The 20297-nt window shown below is 36.6% G+C and overlaps 1 protein-coding gene and 1 pseudogene across 4 annotated transcripts in view; one reads left to right on the forward strand and one right to left on the reverse strand.

The window, feature by feature from the left end:
* STRN (striatin) overlaps positions 1-20297 on the reverse strand; it is a 174041-nt gene that overhangs the window by 22261 nt on the left and 131483 nt on the right. For all 4 annotated transcript variants that reach the window (XM_077133979.1, XM_077133980.1, XM_077133981.1 and 1 more), the window contains 4 exons: positions 13974-14110; positions 5657-5832; positions 3842-3889; positions 2896-3017 (listed from right to left, as the gene is read on the reverse strand). In XM_077133979.1, the coding sequence (XP_076990094.1) occupies positions 2896-3017; positions 3842-3889; positions 5657-5832; positions 13974-14110 (483 nt within the window). The remainder of the gene's footprint in view (positions 1-2895; positions 3018-3841; positions 3890-5656; positions 5833-13973; positions 14111-20297) is intronic.
* LOC143661635 (polypeptide N-acetylgalactosaminyltransferase 11 pseudogene) lies at positions 10818-11639 on the forward strand (annotated as a pseudogene).

Here is a 20297-nt window from a genome sequence, read left to right on the forward strand (position 1 = left end):
AGAGACAGTCAAAATATCACCATTCAATTCTGCTAATCGCATGCTTATACAAGGCAAGGCTCTGGGTGACAATGGTTTTGATACCTTTACAGAGTTTAGTGAAATTAAGAGGTATAAAGATGTTGGCTGGTTGTTGTTAAATACACTTGATACAGTGATGAGGGAAAGGGATGAGCTGAAGGCTTCAAATGAGAAGCTTACACACGTATGACAGATGTAAAACTTTCTATGAGCGACCTGAAGGAAGATCTTCCTCCCCTTAGCTGCAGACTTGCGATCTCTGAAAATCAGACTCAGAGTCTCACTGTTAGAATAGCAACTTTACAACATAAACTGAAATCTCAACCTTGCAGGGTATCTGCCATTAAAATGAGGGCATTGGTTAGAAAGGAGTGGGACCCTGAAAAATGGGATGGTGACATATGGATTGATAATGATGGCTGTGGAGACACTGAAACCCTAGATTGTGCTGAGCCTATTCTAGACAACCCTGTAATGGTCTGTCCTGAGGACAAAGTCATCCCACCTCCAGCCTGCCCTGAGGAAATTGCTTCCCGACCTCCAGTCAGTCCTGAGGACTAGAACAGAAGGCAAGGGGATAATGAGGACACTGTCTCAGTAGACAGGAAGTGTGGTGATGAGGACCTAAGCTAGGGCAGTGGTAAAAGAGCCAGAGCAGAAGTAGATTCAAGAAATATTTTGGGGTTGATATTAAAAAGACCAGGTAATTAACAGTCTGATAATTAATAGGTTTAGGTTTAAGTGCTGATTTCTTATCAGAAACCATGGTGTTAAGAAGGCAGTAGGATGAGATACTTAAAGTGCCAAAAGCAAAACTTTGTAAATCAAGATGGCTACATCCTGAAAACGAGGGAGAAATGACGCTCCCAGATAAACAAAAACTGAGGGAGTTCATCACCACCAGACTAATCCTACAAGAGATGTTAGTGAGAGTTCTGTAAGTTGAAAGCAAAGAACAACAGATAACAGATCAAGGCCACATGAAGAAATAAAGATCTCCAGGAGGGGTAACGACATGGTAAATATAAATGCAAGTACTACTGTGTCTTTGATTTGTAACTCCACTTTTTACTTCCTACAGGATCTAAACAGCAAATGAATAAAATGACGTGATAAATCTGTGATTTTTTGGATTTAAAATGTATAAACATGTGATTTGTGACAAGAACCACAAAAGGTAGGAGGACAAAGAGATATAAAACATAGTTTGTTTATACTATTGAAATTAAGCTGGTATTAAACTGAACAAAATTGTTACTGATTTAAGAGGTTAAATTGAAGCTCCAAGGTAACTAAAAAGAAATTATCAGAGAATACGTAAGTTCATAGAGCCAGAAATTAGAATACAAATTTTCCAAAGGGGTGGGGGGTAGATGAAATGGAGAGTTAATGCATGAAGGGTGTAGGATTTCCATCTGGGGAGATGGGAAAGTCTTAGTGATGGAAGGTGGTGAGAAGACGGCAGCATTGTTAATGTGATTAATCTCAATGAACAGAATGCTTGGAGTGGTTGAGATGGGGAAGTTTATGTTGTATATATGTTCTCACAATTAGAATATAAATAAAAGAAAAAGCCGCTAAAGAAAAATGACAAATGTAATACACAATCTGGATGGGATTGAATAAGGGAGGAGAAAAGGCTCGAAAGTGTATTACTGGAATATATGAAAAAACTAACATACAGTCTGTAAGCTTTAGTTCAATATTAAATGTCTTCAACGTGATTATTACACTTAAGGTGGTTACATAGTGAATATCCTTGGTCTCAGGAAATGTACATGGCTATGTTCAAGAAATATGATGTATACAACCTATACTAAATTCAAAAAACAAATTGATACATTCAGATAGAGTGATAGAGAGATGGACAGATATTGGATGGATGGATGGATGGATGAACGGATGGATGAGAGGAAGGAAGGAATGAACAAATGAACAAAGGAAGCACAAAGGAAGAAACGAAGAAAGAATACAGAAACAAATAAAAGGCAAATGTCAAAATATTGAAACTGGTGGATGTGAGTGTGTGTGTATGTGGCGGGGGACAGCGGGGTAGTGTCGGAGGGTATGCTGGAATTCCCTGTACAGGGTTTGCATTATTTTTGTAACTGTCCTTTAAGTTTGAATGCATTTCAAAATAAAAAGCTAAAAAAAAAAAAAGAGCAAAAGGGAAGGGTTGGCCTGGTTCAGAATGGGGGGATCATTTATCCTGGGAGAGATGGATAAAGAAGTAATGACAGACATGGAACAAATAAATCTGTAGAAGAACCAGGGGTGGGGAAGAAGTGGAGCTGGAATTTAGAGGAAGCCAATTTTAAACAGCCTTTGCCAGAGAAATTCATAGTAACGTCTGGTGAAAGATTATAATATGGATTTATGTTTCATGATACCATTCCCAAGACTAAATGGCACTTCTTAACTTTAAGGCCTTTTAAATACTTTGGAGTCAAGGACTTTAGAAGTATTAACCTCTACATCCCTTTAATAATTGATTAAGGGGATGATGCCGATATTCATTTGCTTCAAAGTTGTTTGTCAAGAACAGAGATGAAATATGATTGTAAGTTAGTTAATAATATATCAAATACTCTACTGAGGCCTAAACTGAAGAAAACAATTGTCAATCATGTCACCATTTCCAGTCAATAAGACTTTGGTGGAGGGAACTGTTTTCTCAGGAAAAATGAGTTCTGTTTTCTTATTAGCACTATGTATTAAATTTCTTCCTAAATACAGAAATCCTTTTTAACAAAATAAAGACATGGTTCTCTTTCTCCAATCTATTATAAAAATACCTAATTATATCCTTATATATGCTATGAAAAAATGTATGAAAAGAAAACATTTATCCTTTCAAGCTGGGGGGGATCATACCATAAGAGTCGTAAGGATCGATGTTGGGGTTGGTGGTGTTCCAGCCCTGGATCAGCCCGTCAGCACCCCCACTGTAACACTGCTCCCCACTGCTGCTCATCACCACACACAGCACTGGGCCTCTGGGCATGAAAACAGCGATCAGTTTCTACTCACAAAAATTAGTTTGATAATGTGACTATATTATCAAATGTTTAATTATGGCTTTCTATTTTTCTGCTTTTTCTTTTTTTTACAATAAATACAAATACTATCTATCAAAGCATTGTTCATTTTCCTACTGCTGCTAAATCAGTAGATGGCAAACTATAACCTGTGGACCAAAACCTGTCTGTGGTCTGTTTTTTTGTATAGTCCTCAAGCTAGGAATGGTTTCTGCATTTTTAAAGAATTGTAAAAGAAAAACAAAACAAAGAATATACAAGAGTATGGCCCACAAACTCTAAAAACCATCTACTATTTGCCCTTCATGAAAAAGCATGCGAAACTTTGTACTAAACCAACCAAATAAACTCCTTAAGCTCAAACTGAAAATGTAAAAGCATGCAATATAGGATCTCAATTTAAAAAAATAGAAAACATCATATATTTTTGTCCAAGATTTAAGGAAAAAAAATCATGATTTCTAATATTTAAACCTAATTACTTCAACTCTAAGATAAATACACCCACACAAGCAAATTTTAAACACCATACAAATAAAATCTAATTTCAGCTAGGATCCCTATTTGGTAGTGATAAGCCTAATTCTAGTATTATTTACTAGACTATTATGGTTTATTAATCATAATAAACTTATGGTTAATAAATAATAACCTATGGTAATTATCCATAAGTTTCATTTGCATTTACAAAAAAACACTACTACATATGAATTAACACAAATGCATAATCAGGTTGATTTCCAATGATATTGGTTTAAAACATACAGAAAGCACATACTTACTTATGAGCCCTGAATGTATAGATAGGTTCTACATCAAGAGAAGTACTCCTAAATAAGAGAGAAAAGATAATTTTTACCATTCTAATTTTCAGTAGAGAACAGTGTGACAGAATACATGTCATAAAATCACCTCAAGAAAATTATAGTAACATATGATTCTAGATTAAAGGATATATAAGAAAACTTACCTAAAACCATATTTTCATGGCTTTGAAAACAAGATCCTCCTTTAGTAATAAAACCCTGTTATAATTTTTTTAGCATTAATTAATCTATTTGACTAAATAGAGACAGGGAAAACATGGGTTTTGAAGGTAGAAAGTTCTGAATTCAATTTCAAGTTCTGTTATTATTCAGCAAATGATTTAATCATTCAAAACTTCGGATTTCTCTGATTACAATAAAACGAAGAAAAAGGACCACCACCAAGCATCTCAGTTGAGTAAGATTCTATAAGTGAAACAACGATATGCACACAACAGGATTTCACTATACAGCACTTTAATTTCCTTGCTTTCATGAAAGTTACTATATTATACTTGATACCAGTAGAAGCTGTCCAATGCATTAGTTTATTCATTGCTCAGACATCGCCAGGGGTACACTTACAGTACTCAAAACTGATTAAGAGGATTGTTAAGGGAAGCTGTATTTAATGCCAGTACCTGCCATTTTCCACACTGTATTGCAATTATTTATAGGAATATGCTATCCTTGCTCGAGTTACTACCAGTTTAAAATTCAGAGGCAAACAGGTCACTGTTATTCACATATGAAGGTACTATTACTAAGCTCCCTTCGGCAAGTAAGTTTTTTCAATATTTTAAAAATTCTTAGTCGAAAATTTATGATAAGATATTCATATTCCCTAGCCTGATATGATACTTACTATAACCAAAAACCTAGCAAGACAAAAGGCACAATTCATGGCAGGAAACAATTCTTCTTTGCTAAAGACACTTGATTCATATGTGGACAGATGCGGTTTTAGCAAGGTCTGGTTGAACTATCTGGGGGAGACTGATCAATCAAGTATTTTCTCTTCCTTATATATGACTCACAGTAGGAATGACACTGATCTCTTTTAAACTGTCCTCTATCAGTAATAAAATTTCCCTTAATTCCATTTGATGTTTAGTTGCACTCTTGTAATAGCAGTGCCTGACGCTGAAGAAGGGCCTTTGCGGCATTCTGGGCCATATGACCCAAGGGAGAAGAGGCGTTCCAATAAAGGCCCCACCAAGGGGATAAAAGGGTTTTGCCAAGGGAAGTACTAACAGCTAAGTGATGGCAACAACAGTGTCTTTCAGTTGGCCATATGGGTGGGTATAGAAAGTACCCAAAGGCTCAAGGCCCAAAAATAAGACGAGAGAGAGCTAGATTCCTTTCCCCCCATTTCCTCCACTCCAGAATTCCAATCCTAGTAAACAATGGGGCAGGGGGACTAAGGATTTTAAACATGCCTAAACCTGTTTACAGGAAAAATAGAACATTCAGTGGACAAAAGGAGTTCCCCAAATATGACTGCAACGAGTATTCACAAACCCTGGGCCAACCATCAGCTGGTATCACTTCTTCCTAAGCCTCAATTTTCCAACCTAACATTAGACTGTGAGAATGGAGGGGAAAATACTATAAATCACATGACATGGTGAAGAAGCAAGAACTTGAAGAGATATTTGGGAAATTTAATAGCAAGTAAAAAATAAGTATTTTTCTACTGGAAAAAATGGCAATTAAAATATTTAATAAAGTTATATTAGATTAAAGTATTTGTATATGTTCTGAAAAAAAGTTATATTAGAATATTCTCACTTTTTGGCTGGGGCTGTTTTCTGTAAATTCCACATTTTTAATGTGTGATCCTCTGATGCTGTTATCAAAACAGGCTCAGTTGGATGGAAAGCAAGGGCTCGAATACCATCAAAGTGACTTCTTAATGTAAACTTAGGGTTCCACGTCTTTCTCAGTGCATCTTTATTGTTTGCTATCTATTAAAGAAACAACAACAAAAAAAGATACCTATACATTTAGTTGAGGATAGGAAGACAACTATATTTCAACGTTACTTCTTGCAGATTTGTCATTAAACCATCATATATTGCAACTTTCAAAACAATAAAAATTTTAAATGTAAATAATCAAAACCAATAGGCAATATTAACACTATGCCAATATTAGTTTCCTCTGAAGAAATACAAAAGTTATAACAAGAAAAGAGTTAATAAAATTCAATATAAGAGGATCAGATAGTTTAATAATGTATAATAGATCATCAACAGGATCATTTGTTAAAAGATAATTAAGTTCAACTAAATTATATATAGTACAGAAACTCAATAGTTTTGGGTAAGAGTTGAAAAATAAGTTATCTTTAAAACTGTTAACATTTTAGAATATGACTATACTTTTGAAATTTTCAATACTTTCTAACACAAGCAAAATTTTCTTCAGTTCCATTTTACATAACAAAAAACACTTACTAAAACAGATCACCGAAATGGTAACAAAGTTCATAAACTGGAAGGAGAAAATGTTAAAACTGAAAAATCATTGGAAATTACACAAAATAGATTCCTTTGGTACGGCAGGTTGAATTGCGTACCCTAGAAAAACATGTCCTTAATTCCTGTGGTTGTGAACCCACTGCAGACACAGCATTTTGGAGATGTTCTCTAGCCAAGGTGGACTCAGCTGCATCAGGCTGCATATTGTCTTACTGTTGGGGGCCTGCTGGAGAACTTCACGAGGAAAGCCCCATGGCAAGGAAAGCCCCACGACGAGCTCCAAGGTCTTCTAGAACCGGGAAGATCCCTGGGAAAGCCAAAGAGCCCCGAGGATTGCCAGCCCACCAGAACATCGTAATCTTCAGGGAGCAAACAGCTCCTTGCTGATGCATTGATTTGGGACTTCTAGCCTCAAAACCATGAGCCAATAAATTCCCATTATTTAAATCAACCCATTTGTATGGTATTTGTTTTCACAGCTGGAAAACTAAGAAAATTTGTAAGTTAAACTTATTTCTTATTTTTCTTTTGTGCATGGTAACTCCATTTCAACAAACAAAAAAATGCCCTCACCATTTTCCCCCTGCCAACCAACTAAAGAACTAAAGAAGCAGCCCATGTTTGACTTGAAACCAGCACCATGTGTGAATTCCTCATACACCAAAGCTAATAAGCAAGAGTGGGAAAGTATAGGTAACACACAGGAGAAATATTACCAAACTACAAATAATAAAAAAATACTAATAATAGGTGCTGTATTGATCATTATTCACTACTCTGAACATTATTCTTAGCACTTCATATATATAGTTCTTACAACAATCTCCACTTCACAGATTAGATTTACAAAGGCCCATGTGGTGAAAAGCCAGTCTCCAGCCAACAGCCAACAAAGAACTGAGGCCTGTCAACAACCATGAGTGAGCCTGAAAGCAAACTCCCCACACTGAACCTCTATGTGAGCCTTGGCCAATGTCCTGACTGCAACTTCATGAGACCTTAAGTAAAAACCACCCAGCTAAGCTGCTCCTGGATTCTGACCCATAGAAACTATGAGATAATAAATGGTTGTTGTTTAAAGCTATTAATAAGTTTTGAGGTAATTTGCTATATAGCAAGATATTATATATACGCTTAATAAAATTAAGAACTACTTTTGGAAACAGAAAGACAAATATAACATCATGTTTTCTAACCACTGAGAGCTAAGAAAAAAGAATGGGATTCATCTAGGCAGAAGATTAAGTTCCAATTAAATGCCAGGCAACCTCTCTGTAAGGTCAGTATTGAGGGAACAAAAGTTTCTAACAGGAATTCCTGTTTTTAGCCATTATAGACTACGTAATTTGGGTCAACTCTTCTGCTGAGAACACGTAGAACAGCAGTACTAAATATAAAAATGGAGAACCAACAAAACAGTGAAGAAATAATGAGTTAAGATTCAAACGAGGACAGAAATCTAAGATGAGGCTGGTGATGGGAGTTTTTTTCTGCACAGGGTATTTACTGATTATAGAGGGGACGGTTGAGGTGGTATAAGAAAAAGTCTGACAGTCTTGCAGCGCTAGGAGTATATAAATTAATGTCCAGGGCCTGCCAAGAGAGTGGGGCCTGGTAAACCACCTTGCTTTACTTGTGATTCTAAAGGCTACCTCTGAGAAAACAACTAATCCTAATTGAGTATAGACTGTATAAAACAATGTAGGGGATAAAGATATAGAGAATTAAATATATAACAAGAATGACATATAAATCACAAAAGTTAAATAGTTAAAAGTGTTCTAAGGTCTTTGCATATTAAATTTTGATAAGGATGTGTATGGTAATCTCTAAGGTAACCATGAAAAGAGTAACAAAGAGTATATACAGGGCACCAACAGCATCTTTGCAATTGGGACCCTATTTAGCAGCATCCAGGGAGGGGACATACAGAAGCCAGGCTTCCGGCCTGCTTTTTCAGCAGCGCAGCAGTCATACAGCAATGGTGCAGCAAGTCAAGTGGTTAGCAGAATGGATCTTACAGGCCTACTGTGGCTTATGCTCTGCGGTTGGACTTACATTCAAGGATGGACTGACATTCAAGGAAGGCAATGTCAAAGTCTTAAAAAAATTGCTCAAAAAGGGACATAATGTTGATGGAGCAGATAACGGAATGGATGGCAGTTGATGAAGCAGCATATCACAACTTTAAAGAATGTTTGCAGATGTTAAATCATGCAGATTCATCTGAAAACTACATTAAGACAAAGGCTTTTGAGGGCTTCTACTGTGAACTACTTTGCACTGCAAGTCAAGGACACTGGAAGACCAAGTGAATCTTTTAGAAACCAGAGCAGACCCTAATAAAACTTCTTTAGAAGAAACCATATCACTGTTTTTAGCTGTTGAAAATGGATAGATGTGTTAAGGTTTGTGCTGGTCTGAAAAGATGTATGTACCCTAGAAAAGCCATGTTTTAATCCTAATCCCATTTTGTAAAGGCAGCCATTTCTTCTAATCCCTATTCAGCATTGCATGCTTGGAACTGTAATTAGATCATCTCCCTGGAGATGTGATTTAATCAAGAGTGGCCGTTAAACTGGGTTAGGTTGAGGTGTGTCTCCACCCATTTGGGTGAGTGTTGATTAGTTTCTGAAGTCCTATAAAAGAGGAAACATTTTGGAGAATGAGAGAGATTCACACAGAGAGCAGAGAATGCTGTAGCACCACAAAGCAGAGAGTCCATGAGCCAGCGATCTTTGGAGATGAAGAAGGAAAATGCCTCCCAGGGAGCTTCATGAAACCAGAAGCCAAGAAAGAAAGCTAGCAGATGACGCCATGTTCACCATATGCCCTTCCAGCTGAGAGAGAAGCCCTGACTGTGTTCACCATGTGCCTTCTCACTTGAGAGAGAAACCCTGAACTTCATTGGCCTTCTTGAACCAAGGTATCTTTCCCTGGATGGATACCTTGATTGGACATTTCTATAGACTTGTTTTAATTGGGACATTTTCTTGGCTTTAGAACTGTAAACCAGCAACTTATTAAACTGCCCTGTTTAAAATTCATTCTGTTTCTGGTATATTGCATTCTGGCAGCTAGCAAACTAGAACAAGGCTGTTGCTTCAACATAGTGGAAATGTTAATGGATCTCATTCTATGTGTGTATGGAAACACCCTGCACCAGCCTCTTTTTAGGAAAATGCTGACCTAAAAAAAATCGCTGCTTAAAAAAGGAGCTAACAAGGAATACCAGGATGTCTTCAGAATCACAACCTTTATTTGTGGCTCCTCAGTATGGCAAGCTAGAAAGCTTGATCATACTTATTTCATCGGGTGCAAATGTCCATTGTCGGTGATGCAGGGCGGACCCAAACGTCATGTGGCCCCCAGCAGTCCCGTGGTAGGGACTGGGCAAGCCCTGAGGCACGACCTGCATCCCTTGACTGTGCTATGCTTGGGTGCTCCAACTTCCAGCCCACGTTTTTCCCCCAAACAGCTCCACCCACTTTGGACCGGGGCTGTGTTGGGAGAGAAGATGCCATAGTTTGAGTCCTGGAAGACTGAGATCCTGGGCTGCAGGTGTCCTACTTTGGAATTCTGAATTTACTAATGAGAAAACAGCTGGTAACCAGTGAAAGATGATTTGAAAGGAGAACTAAAGGAATATATCCAAAAACACCTCCCTGGAAAAAAGACAGTAATGAGAAATAAGAAACTAAGGGACTGATTCAAGGAAGATTGCTTGGAGCAGCACACACTACAGGAGAAATTCTCATATTTCTACATAGCCACTGTGAAGTGAATGAGATGTGGCTACAGCTCTTGCTGGCTGCAATCCAGAAGACGGTAAAATCATGGTGTGCCCAGTGATTGCTACCATCAGTGCTGATACGCTCACCTACAGTTCATGTATTGTACAAGGAGGATTCAATTGGGGATTATACTTCAAATGGGATCTTTTTTCTCTTTCAGAGTTAAAAGGACCAGAAGGAGCTTGTGTTAGTTATATTCAGTTGTCAACTTGGCCAGGTGAGCATACCTAGTCTTGTTGCTGCGGACATAAGCCAATGGTACGTGAACCTCATCTGTTGCTAATTACATCTGCAGTCGGCTAGGAGGCGTATCTGCTGCAATGAGTGACGTTTGACTTAATTGGCTGGTGCTTAAATGAGAGAATGCAACGTAGCACAGTCTAGCAGCTCGGCATTCCTCATCTCAGCACTTGCAGCTCAGTCCAGGCCTTTGGAGATGCAGAAAGAAGTCACCCCGGGGAAAGTTGTTGGAACCCAAGGGCCTGGAGAGAAGACCAGCAGAGACCATCCTGTGCCTTCCACGTAAGAAAGAACCTCAGTGGAAAGCTAGCTGCCTTTCCTCTGAAGAACCAACAAAATAAATCCTCTTTTATTAAAAACCAATCCGTCTCTGGTGTGTTGCATTCCGGCAGCTAGCAAACTAGAACAGAGCTAATGCAGCAATAAAGTCATCTAATGGCCAGAGGATTGTTTGCCATGGACAGACATGATTACAATGAACTTGGACAGTATGACAGTGGCATGAATACCTGGGGAGGAGAAAATTTCTAAATATCATTTCAGATCTGGATGTGTGGTGGTAAGCTCTTCATCATTCCTTGCTCTAGAATAGGACACATTTTCCAGAAAGTGACCATATGGATCTTCTGAAGGCCAGGACACCATGACACACAACTCTTTGAGGCTAGCACATGTATAGCTGGATGAATACAAGGAACTATATTTTTTCTTAAGACCTGATCTGAAGATCAAAACCTACGGAAACACTAGTGAGTATGTTGAACTGAGAAAGAAGTTGGGTTGTAAGTAATTTAAATGGTATTTGGATAATATTTTATCCACAGATGCAGATATCTGGGCCCAAACCATTGTAACCCATTTTCATTAAGAGTCCTTTAACATGGAAGGCGCTACCATCTACAGACTAACAAATGTCTGGTGGCAAAAGGTCACCCAAATCATGGCCTTGTAGTGGTTAAGGTATGTAACTATAGTGAGCCAAATCAGATTTGGGTTTATAATGAAGAGCATGAACTAGTTTTAAATAATCTCCTTTGCCTGGATATGTCAGAGATTCCCTCATCAGACCCACTATGACTCATGAAGTGCCATGGGTGAGGAGGATCTCAACAATGGATTTTCAGGAAGAAAAACCAGCTCTACCAGGTATCAGTTGGACAGTGCCTGAAAGCTGTTGATCCACTGAGTCAGAAAGGCTATGTTGCTATGGCAATTTGTGATGACTCCTTCTCACAACAGTGGCAACTGGAAGGTTAAGGTGGAGACCTCAGACTGGAATGGTGTGATTCACTAGGGTTTGCCTCCTCTGTAAAATGTGGCATTTTACAAAGAAAACTGATGGTATAGGAAAAAGCATGAACTGATTTCCTATTTGGATAGAACCATCTTTGAGAGGATGAGCATTTTCTTGTCGTATGGAGATGCTTGCAAAGATTAGCAGAGGCAAGATAGCAAATACATAAGGAACTGGAGTACCATGTTACCTGTTACCATTAGCATATGACAAAGTACATTTCACCAAGATATCTATGTTATTTCTGAGCTGCTATTAAGGAATTTCTTGCTTACGAAACGTAATTTCACATTTAAAGACTTGGTTTTGTACAAAGAACCAAATGCAGGAGACTGGCATTTCTGTTCAAATTCATTTATGTTTATTTTTAATCCCTTAGTGATGGAATGGCATTTAGTAGGAAAATTATCATGATTTCTTTTCTAAAAAGACTTCATAGTAAACAAGTTATATTTTTTACTTACTATTATCATTGGTTTAATATGTCATAAATAGATAATTTTAAAAACCTTACTGAATCCATGTTACTTCTTTAACTTCAGAAAGCATCATTTATAAGATAATTTTTAAGAGGCATTTAAGTATGCTGGAAACCCAGGTTTGTTTTCTGGTGCCTGCCCATGTAAAAAAAAAAAAATTTTTTTTAATAAATAAATAAAGATGGGGGATAAGGTTTAAAATAATTTGGGTAGATGGAAATACTAGAGATCAATGAGAAGGAGGAGTAAGGGGTATGGTATGTAGGAGTATTTTCATTTTTCTTTTTATTTCTTTTTCTGGAGTGATGCAAATGTTCTAAAAAATGATCATGGTGATCAATACACAACTATATGATGATATTGTGAGACAATGATTGTACACCATGTTTGGAATGTATGCATGTGAAGATCTGCCAATAAAAATACTTTTTAAAAAAATTTTAAAAAAGATCTTAAAACATATATATCAGTAATTACTTTAAAAAATAAATGGACTGGCAGGTGAAGGTGAAGCAGTGGCCGAGTTCTTGCCTGTCATGCCAGAGACCCAGGTTCATTTCCTGGTGCCTGCCCATGTAAAAACAAAAACAAAAATATATAAATAAATAAACAGACTAAATGCTTCAACTAAAAGACCAAGTACACCAGCAATTACTTTAAAAATAAATAAACTAGGGCGGTGCAACAGTGGCTCAGTGGCAGAATTCTCGCCTGCCATGCCGGAGCCTGCCCATGCCAAATAAATAAACTAATTAACTAAATGCTCCAATGAAATAGATAAAACAAAAGTCAACTAAGTGGTGCTTAAACAGATGCAAAATGGAAGAATAGAGAAACAATGGAAATAGAACGTTTTAAAGAAAAAAACTCTTATTGTAGATGTAGAGAATGAAGTGCAAGGAAAATATTTAGATTAGAAGATTACTGCAGTAGTTCTGGGTGAAGAAAAATGATGCCTTGGACTAAGATGGGAGGTGGAAAGAAGTATAAGGATTTCCAACCATTTTTCGAGGTAAAAATGAAAAGACCTGCACAAACAATGATTTTCAGGAAGACAGTGGATGGTGAAGGTTCCACTCTGGAATGCTTCCTTATTCTAGCCATGATTTGCTTAGGTACCCATTCTATATCCCCCACACAGCATACGGCATTTCTGACCCAGGAAATACACTGTATTCTCAAACAGAGATAATGAAGTAGCAAAAAGGAAAAGATTTTAATGAAGAAATAAGTTGTAAATACTTTATGAAAGAAGCAACACTTTTTCTGACATTATTATGATGAGCAAGTATAAACAGATTTATAAACAACTGCACTGGGTATTAAATAAATGCATACACAAAGGTGAAAAGATTTTGGTTCAAATCACTAATGACTCCTTAACATGTGGAAAACACCCTATATATAATAATTAAAATTACTTTTTGGCAGGATATTGACAATGTATTAAAAGTAAAGAAGCAAGACCTATATTGCTGTGGGGCAGACATGAATTTCAACTAATCATTGGTGCTACGAAACAAAATGAAATCCAAATTTGGTTCTGGAAAAAGGGATTCTTTCCCTTATCTAAAACTAATGAACAAACTATACTAACTGAAATATGGATTTAGGTAAATCCCACAATTTTAATCTCTCAGTGATGATAAAATTATCATTTATCTTTATATATGGTCACTATTTTCAAAGGTTTGCAAGTAAAACTGAACCAAGTTCTACACTTTTGAAGAAGTTTTATCATTGCCATCTTTTTCTATAAAATCAACTTTTTATTTTTAAAAACTGAACAAAAACAACAAAACTAAAATCATTACTCACATCATAAGTTAATGAATCTGCTTCATTGGCCACTGTCAGGCCTGCCAATTCTCCAAGTCCTAGTTCACTTTCAAGGGCTTCATCTGCTCCCATGATAAAGGACTTTCCCGAAGAAGGTGGAAATGTCAGTGCTTCCACTAAAGTGGGGAAGACAAAAGAAACACAAAACAAAAATCTCTAGAGTCAACACTTGGTCTCATTTGCTTGTTCTCAAATTCATTTCTTACAAGGAGATGTATATACTTGATTATTTATAAATGCCTTTAAATGCAATAAAATTCAATGATCAGAAAATCCCAAAGAACTGATTGCTTTTTCACATCTTAACCACGGTTAAAGTTGAATCTAATTAGAAAAACAAGACATGGAACAAAACCAATAATCCACTGCCCTTTAGTTTTCACCATATAGAAAAAATATTAGCGTTATAGAAGTAACTTTTCCTCATTTGACCGTTCATTCTAATTACACAAATTATTTCCAGAAATTACTGAACACAAACTAATAACTCTGAACACTGTTGGTCTCATTCAAAATGAAATTAGTTCCATAATCTAGAAGAACGCTGAAAGTTTCTAACAAAAACAGCTAAACTTATAAAATGTACCTATCAGTGAAAATTAATATCAGTATTAGCAATCAGGATTGCATCTGGAGAGGACTAAAATAATACTGAGTAGAAGACAACCTAATGATGTTTTGCTTCTTTTCCTAGGTAGTGGTGATATTAGTGAGTTCATTTTGTGACAATTCATAATAGTCATAGGCTATTTCTGTAGGTATGTTATACTTCTTTGAAAAGCACTTATGTAATTTTAAGAAAATTTTTTTAAAGTGTGCACTTCAAAACTTTCATTAGCTGCCAACTGTGTTTCAAAATGACAAAGTTGTGATAAATTTAAAAATCTTTACTTCGTAACTCCCATACTCATCCAATGCCTTCAATAATTATTACAGAAGAATCAATAAAAGGAAAATGCCAAATTAAAGAACAGATCTTATTTAATTTGGTCAATAAAATGTCACTCTTTATAAATGAAAATTACTCTGACAAATGACATATGTCATTTACTAAACAGTACATACTCTGCCACTATTATTAGAATTCTGTATGATTGATGTATAAGTTAAGGTGAAATTTCTGAAAAATTATTATAAGAATAACAGAAAAACTAACTTTCTTCTCCATTATCTAGATTCAATCTTAAAACAAAAGTGATTAAAATTCTCATAATAAAGTGGTAAGAGAGGATCTTTCAATAGTTTCCTAGAGGTGCTTAATTTACTGATGGCAAAATTTATGACTCACATGACAAGCAGTCTCACCACCCTCCCCCTCTCTGCGTGGAACATGACTCCCAGGAGTGTGGACCTTCCTGGCAACGTGGGACAGAGATCCTGGAATGAGCTGAGACTCAGCATCAAAGGACTGAGAAAAACCCTAGAATGAGCTGAGAATTAACATCAAGGGATTGAGAGAAACTTCTCGACCAAAAGGGGGAAGAGCGAAATGAGACAAAATAAAGTGTCAATGGCTGAGTGATTTTAAACAGAATCGAGAGGTTATCCTGGAGGTTATTCTTACGCATTAAGTAGATATCACCTTGTTGTTCAAGATGTAGTGGAGAGGCTGGAGGGAATTGCCTGAAAATGTAGCGCTGTGTTTCAGTAGCCATGTTTCTTGATGATGATTGAACAATGATATAGCTTTCACAATGAGACTCTGTGAATGCGAAAACCTTATGTCTGATGCTCCTTTTAGCTACTATATCAACAGAAGAGTAGAACATATGGAATAAAAATAAATAATAGGGGGAACAAATGTTAAAATAAATTCAGTTTGAAATAGTGGTAAACGAAAGCGAGGGGTAAGGGGTATGGTACATATAGTTTGTTTTTTTTTTCTCTATTATCATTTTATTTCTTTTTCTGTTGTCCTTTTATTTCTTTTTCTAAATCAATGCAAATGTACTAAGAAATGATGAATATGCAACTATGTGATGATATTAAGAATTACTGATTGTATATGTAGAATGGAATGATATCTAAATGTTTTGTTTGTTAATTTTTTTAATTAATAAAATAAGTTTAAAAAAATTTATGACTCAATTGGATATTTTAGTAGTTCAAACTTTGCTGCAGGGATGAATTAACTTGTTCTTAAAAGAAATAAGTTAACTGTATTAATTAGTACATGTAGAAAACTGTATTTATAAGGTATTTTTCACCTTTAAACTCAATTATGACTAATTATTAATATATATTTATTGAATGTATGAAATGGTTACTTGATTTTTTTTTACTTTTAATAAATTTTACTGTGGATATTATGTATGTGTCTGGGCATATACACAATACAAAACTTTGCCATTTTAACCATTTATAAGTGTACAATTTAGTGGCATTAACTGTAATTACAATGCTGTGTCATCATCACCATCATCCATTACCAAAACTGCTTCATCATCCCAACAGAAACTGTGAACCCATTAAACAATAATCCCCGATTCCTTCCTTCACCCAGCCCACGGTAACCTCTAATCTACTTTCTGTCTCAGGCTACTTGTTTTTAAAAATAGAACTGGTAAAAACTTTACCAAAAATCTTTCTAAGAACAAGGTGGGGCATAAATTAAGTACATAAGGCATTTTTAGACCACTATAAAATAAAAATGGGTTTTACGAAGCCGACAGGATTGGGACTAAGGTAATTCAGAATATAAGGGTAAGGAGAACACTGTCTGTATTTTAAAACTTCATGTCCTCTATGAGACCACAGCAAGAGAGGTTTATTTTGTCCAAAACCTAAATTTTCTGTAGCACATAATCTAATTCATCCTGTCTGGATAGATCATTTAAACACATGGAGACCACAATGGGAATGAAGGGCTGTAATTCTGTATAGCTTAATGTAAGGCCCGGATACATTCCTGAGTAGGTGGAATAGATAATTTAAAAGTTTTGGCAAAGTTCCTTGAGGGATGGGAGAAAAAATATGGAACTATTAAATTTAACCATCAGGGAAACCCCTAATACTGTCTCAAACATTAGGGACTCACAAGTCAATAGGCCAAGCTCTTGGTCTTCAGGCTTGTTTCTTGTGAAGCTTATTTCTGTAGTGGAGAACCTAAGTCTACTTATAGTTATGTCTGAGAGTTACTTCCAGAGGACCTCCTTTCTGCTCAGATGTAGCCTCTCTCTCTCTCTAAGCCCAGCTGTCAGGTAAAATCATTACTCTCTCCCCCTACATGGGACATGACATCCAGGGGAGAAAGTTTCCCTGGCAACATGGGATATATTCTACAAAGGTTCCATGCACTATGATTACTTTCCAGAAACCTATAATTTTCAGATAGGTACCTAGGCCAGATAAATCCTGAAACCCAGACGGGCCAGCCTCTTCAGAACATCAACCAGTTCCCTCCCCATCCCATATCATAGACAGCCGTTTCTAAAACGAAAAAGTTAAAATGGGCATAGCCCAAATACCTCAAATTCCAAATTTGAGAAGGCCCAAATGAGAAGGTGGATTTATAAAAGAGAAGTTAGGATTTAACAAATGAGTATGACAGGTGAATCACTATATTGATATTTCTTTTAGTCACCAGTACCTTAGAGCAGCTAGAAGGAAAAACCTAAAATTGTGGAACTGTAACCCATACTGAACTCTGAAATCTGTTCTATAGTTAATTGCTGTGGTATGCTGTGGAAATCACTGCTTTTTTGTATATATGCTATTTTTTTCACAATTAAAAAAAAAAAAAAACAGCAAAAGGGCAGTGCAACAGTGGCTCAGTGGCAGAATTCTCACCTGCCATACCAGAGACCTGGGTTCAATTACTGAAGCCTGCCCAAGCCAAAAAAAAAAAAAAAAAGGGTTTCATCCTGGCTCAGTTGGACCTCATCTTAAACAAAAACTACATCTTCAAGAGGTGGATTTACAATGATTTCACACCCCCAGGAACACAGATTAAGTACTTGTGCTTGCAAGGGTACAGAATTCAACCTACCACATTTTCAAAAGGAGGGCTTCTCAGAAAACCTCTGATTACATGGTACAAGCAGCGCCCCAGTTTCAAGCACTCTGACCTGCCTCACTGTGAGTATGGCTAGCACCTACCATCCTCCTAATTCAAAGGTTCTTAGTCTGTGAAACCAAAACTATTTGTCAGAATAATATCAAGATGTCATTTTCTCGTTCCCCCTCAGTCTCTTTGAGTTGTACAGTGAAGTTTTTCTGAGGCTATATGCCTTGTGATACTACAATTAGCCTGAATGCCCAAAGAGACGTGAGAATACATTTAAGAGATTTGCAAAAACGTTTAACTATACTACTCTTCTTTTGGTTCAGAAAGTAACTATTTTTCATTAAAAAAAAATGGGTTTTACACAACACATCAAAGCGATTTAAACTCTATAAACATTTAGTAATGAGAAAAGGGAGTGTTTAAGTTAGAACAATGATTTTTCACTCCGAAATTTCAAACCAAATAATTCATGGGAGACTATGAGGCTAGGTCTTTAATCAGGTATATTTTGTTTTGCTTTCATAACTTTCTTAGAGAAAAAAAAACAAAAATGACTTTTCAAAGACTTATTGCTGGGACTGACCATACTTAATCTTAGTACATTTACTTTCTATACTCACATTGGCTTGCTCACAGCCACTTTTGCCATTTTTTTATAGCCACAGTCTAAGTTCCCAGTCAATCCAATAAGAACCCTATCCTTTCTATACTAGTTTATTTCTCTGCTGCAAAGCAAATCAATAAACTAGAGAACCCTTGCACAGCATGCACAAATGCTCTAGAAATGGTCAAATAAAATCTGAGAACAAAGGAGGGCAAATATTTTCACACAGACCAGTAAGAAGTCTGTAGAATTCAGGGCTGGAAAGAGAGTACAACAATGAGCATCACTGTAATTTAACTGCTCTCTAACGTGCCTAGACAGTAAGATAATCAGCCTCTCTTTTGTTGCTTAGGTGTATCCTCTTTCTTTAAGCCAACCTGGCAGGTGAACTCACAGCTCTGTCTCCCCAACCCCTATGTGGGACATGACTCCCAAGGGTGTAAATCTCCATGTCAAAATGTGGGACAGAGCTCCTGGGATGAGCCAGGACCCTGCATTATGAGATTGAGAAAGCCTTCCTGACCAAAAAAGGGAAGAGAGAAATGAGACAAAATAAAGTTACAGTGGCTGAGAAAATTCAAACAGAGTTGAGAGGTTATCCTTATGCATTATATAGATATCATTTTTTAGTTTATGGTATATTGGAGTGACTGGAAGGAAGTACCTGAAACTGCTGAGCTGTGTCCCAGTAGCCTTTATTCTTGAAGACGATTGTATAAAGATATAGCATTTACAATGTGACTGTGTGATTGTGAAAACCTTGTTTCTGATGCTCCTCTGATCCAGTGTATGGACAGATGAGTAAGAAAATAAGGATAAAAATTAAAAATAGAGCGGGACAAAGGGTATAAAATTGGGTAGATTGAAATACTAATGAGAGGGAGAGGTAAGAGATATAGGATGTAGGAGTTTCGCTCTTTTTTCTATTTCTTTTTCTGGAGTGATGCAATTGTTCTAAAAATGATCATGGTGATGAATACACAACTGTGATGACACTGTGAGCCACTGATTGTATACTTTGGATGGACTATGTGTGTGTGAAGATTTCTCAATAAAAACATTTTTTTGAAAAAGATTATGGCTTACATTTCTACCCAGTAGCTAAACATCAGAAATATTACTGACCCTAGTCATTGTTTTACAAAATTATTTAGCTAAGCCTCAAGTTTGGCACAGCCTTCTGAACTATGAAAATTCAAGTAAATCAATAAAAAATATGTTTGTGTATATATGTGTATTCTCTCTCACACACACACACACACACACAAATAACTATGCCCACAAGTTCTAAAAGTATTTCATTGGGCAAGCACATGCAGGCTGTGGAAGCTTTTTCTGACAGTGACTGGAGACCAAAGAGCATCAGTCACAGGGAAGTAAATATACTATTCTTAAGTGTTTTTTCTATGTCTGAAAAATGTGGACTGAGGACAAAGGCCTAGGGCCATTGCTATGTTTTAAAAAAAAACTTAAACATTCAATGCTTCAGCTTTAAGGTTTGCAAATAATTTTTCTATCTAAAGTGCTTCCAAGATGGCGGCTTAACAATGTGCACATTTTAGTTCGTCCTCCAGAACAACTGCTAAATAACCAGAAACAATACAGAACAGCTCCTGGGGACACATCAGTGATCGGACACACAGCATACCCCAATCTGGACCACCTGGACTGGCTGTGAGCCCCCCCAGAACCG

The sequence above is a fragment of the Tamandua tetradactyla genome, chromosome 17 (genome assembly GCF_023851605.1).
Source record: "Tamandua tetradactyla isolate mTamTet1 chromosome 17, mTamTet1.pri, whole genome shotgun sequence".
Lineage (NCBI taxonomy): Eukaryota > Metazoa > Chordata > Mammalia > Pilosa > Myrmecophagidae > Tamandua > Tamandua tetradactyla.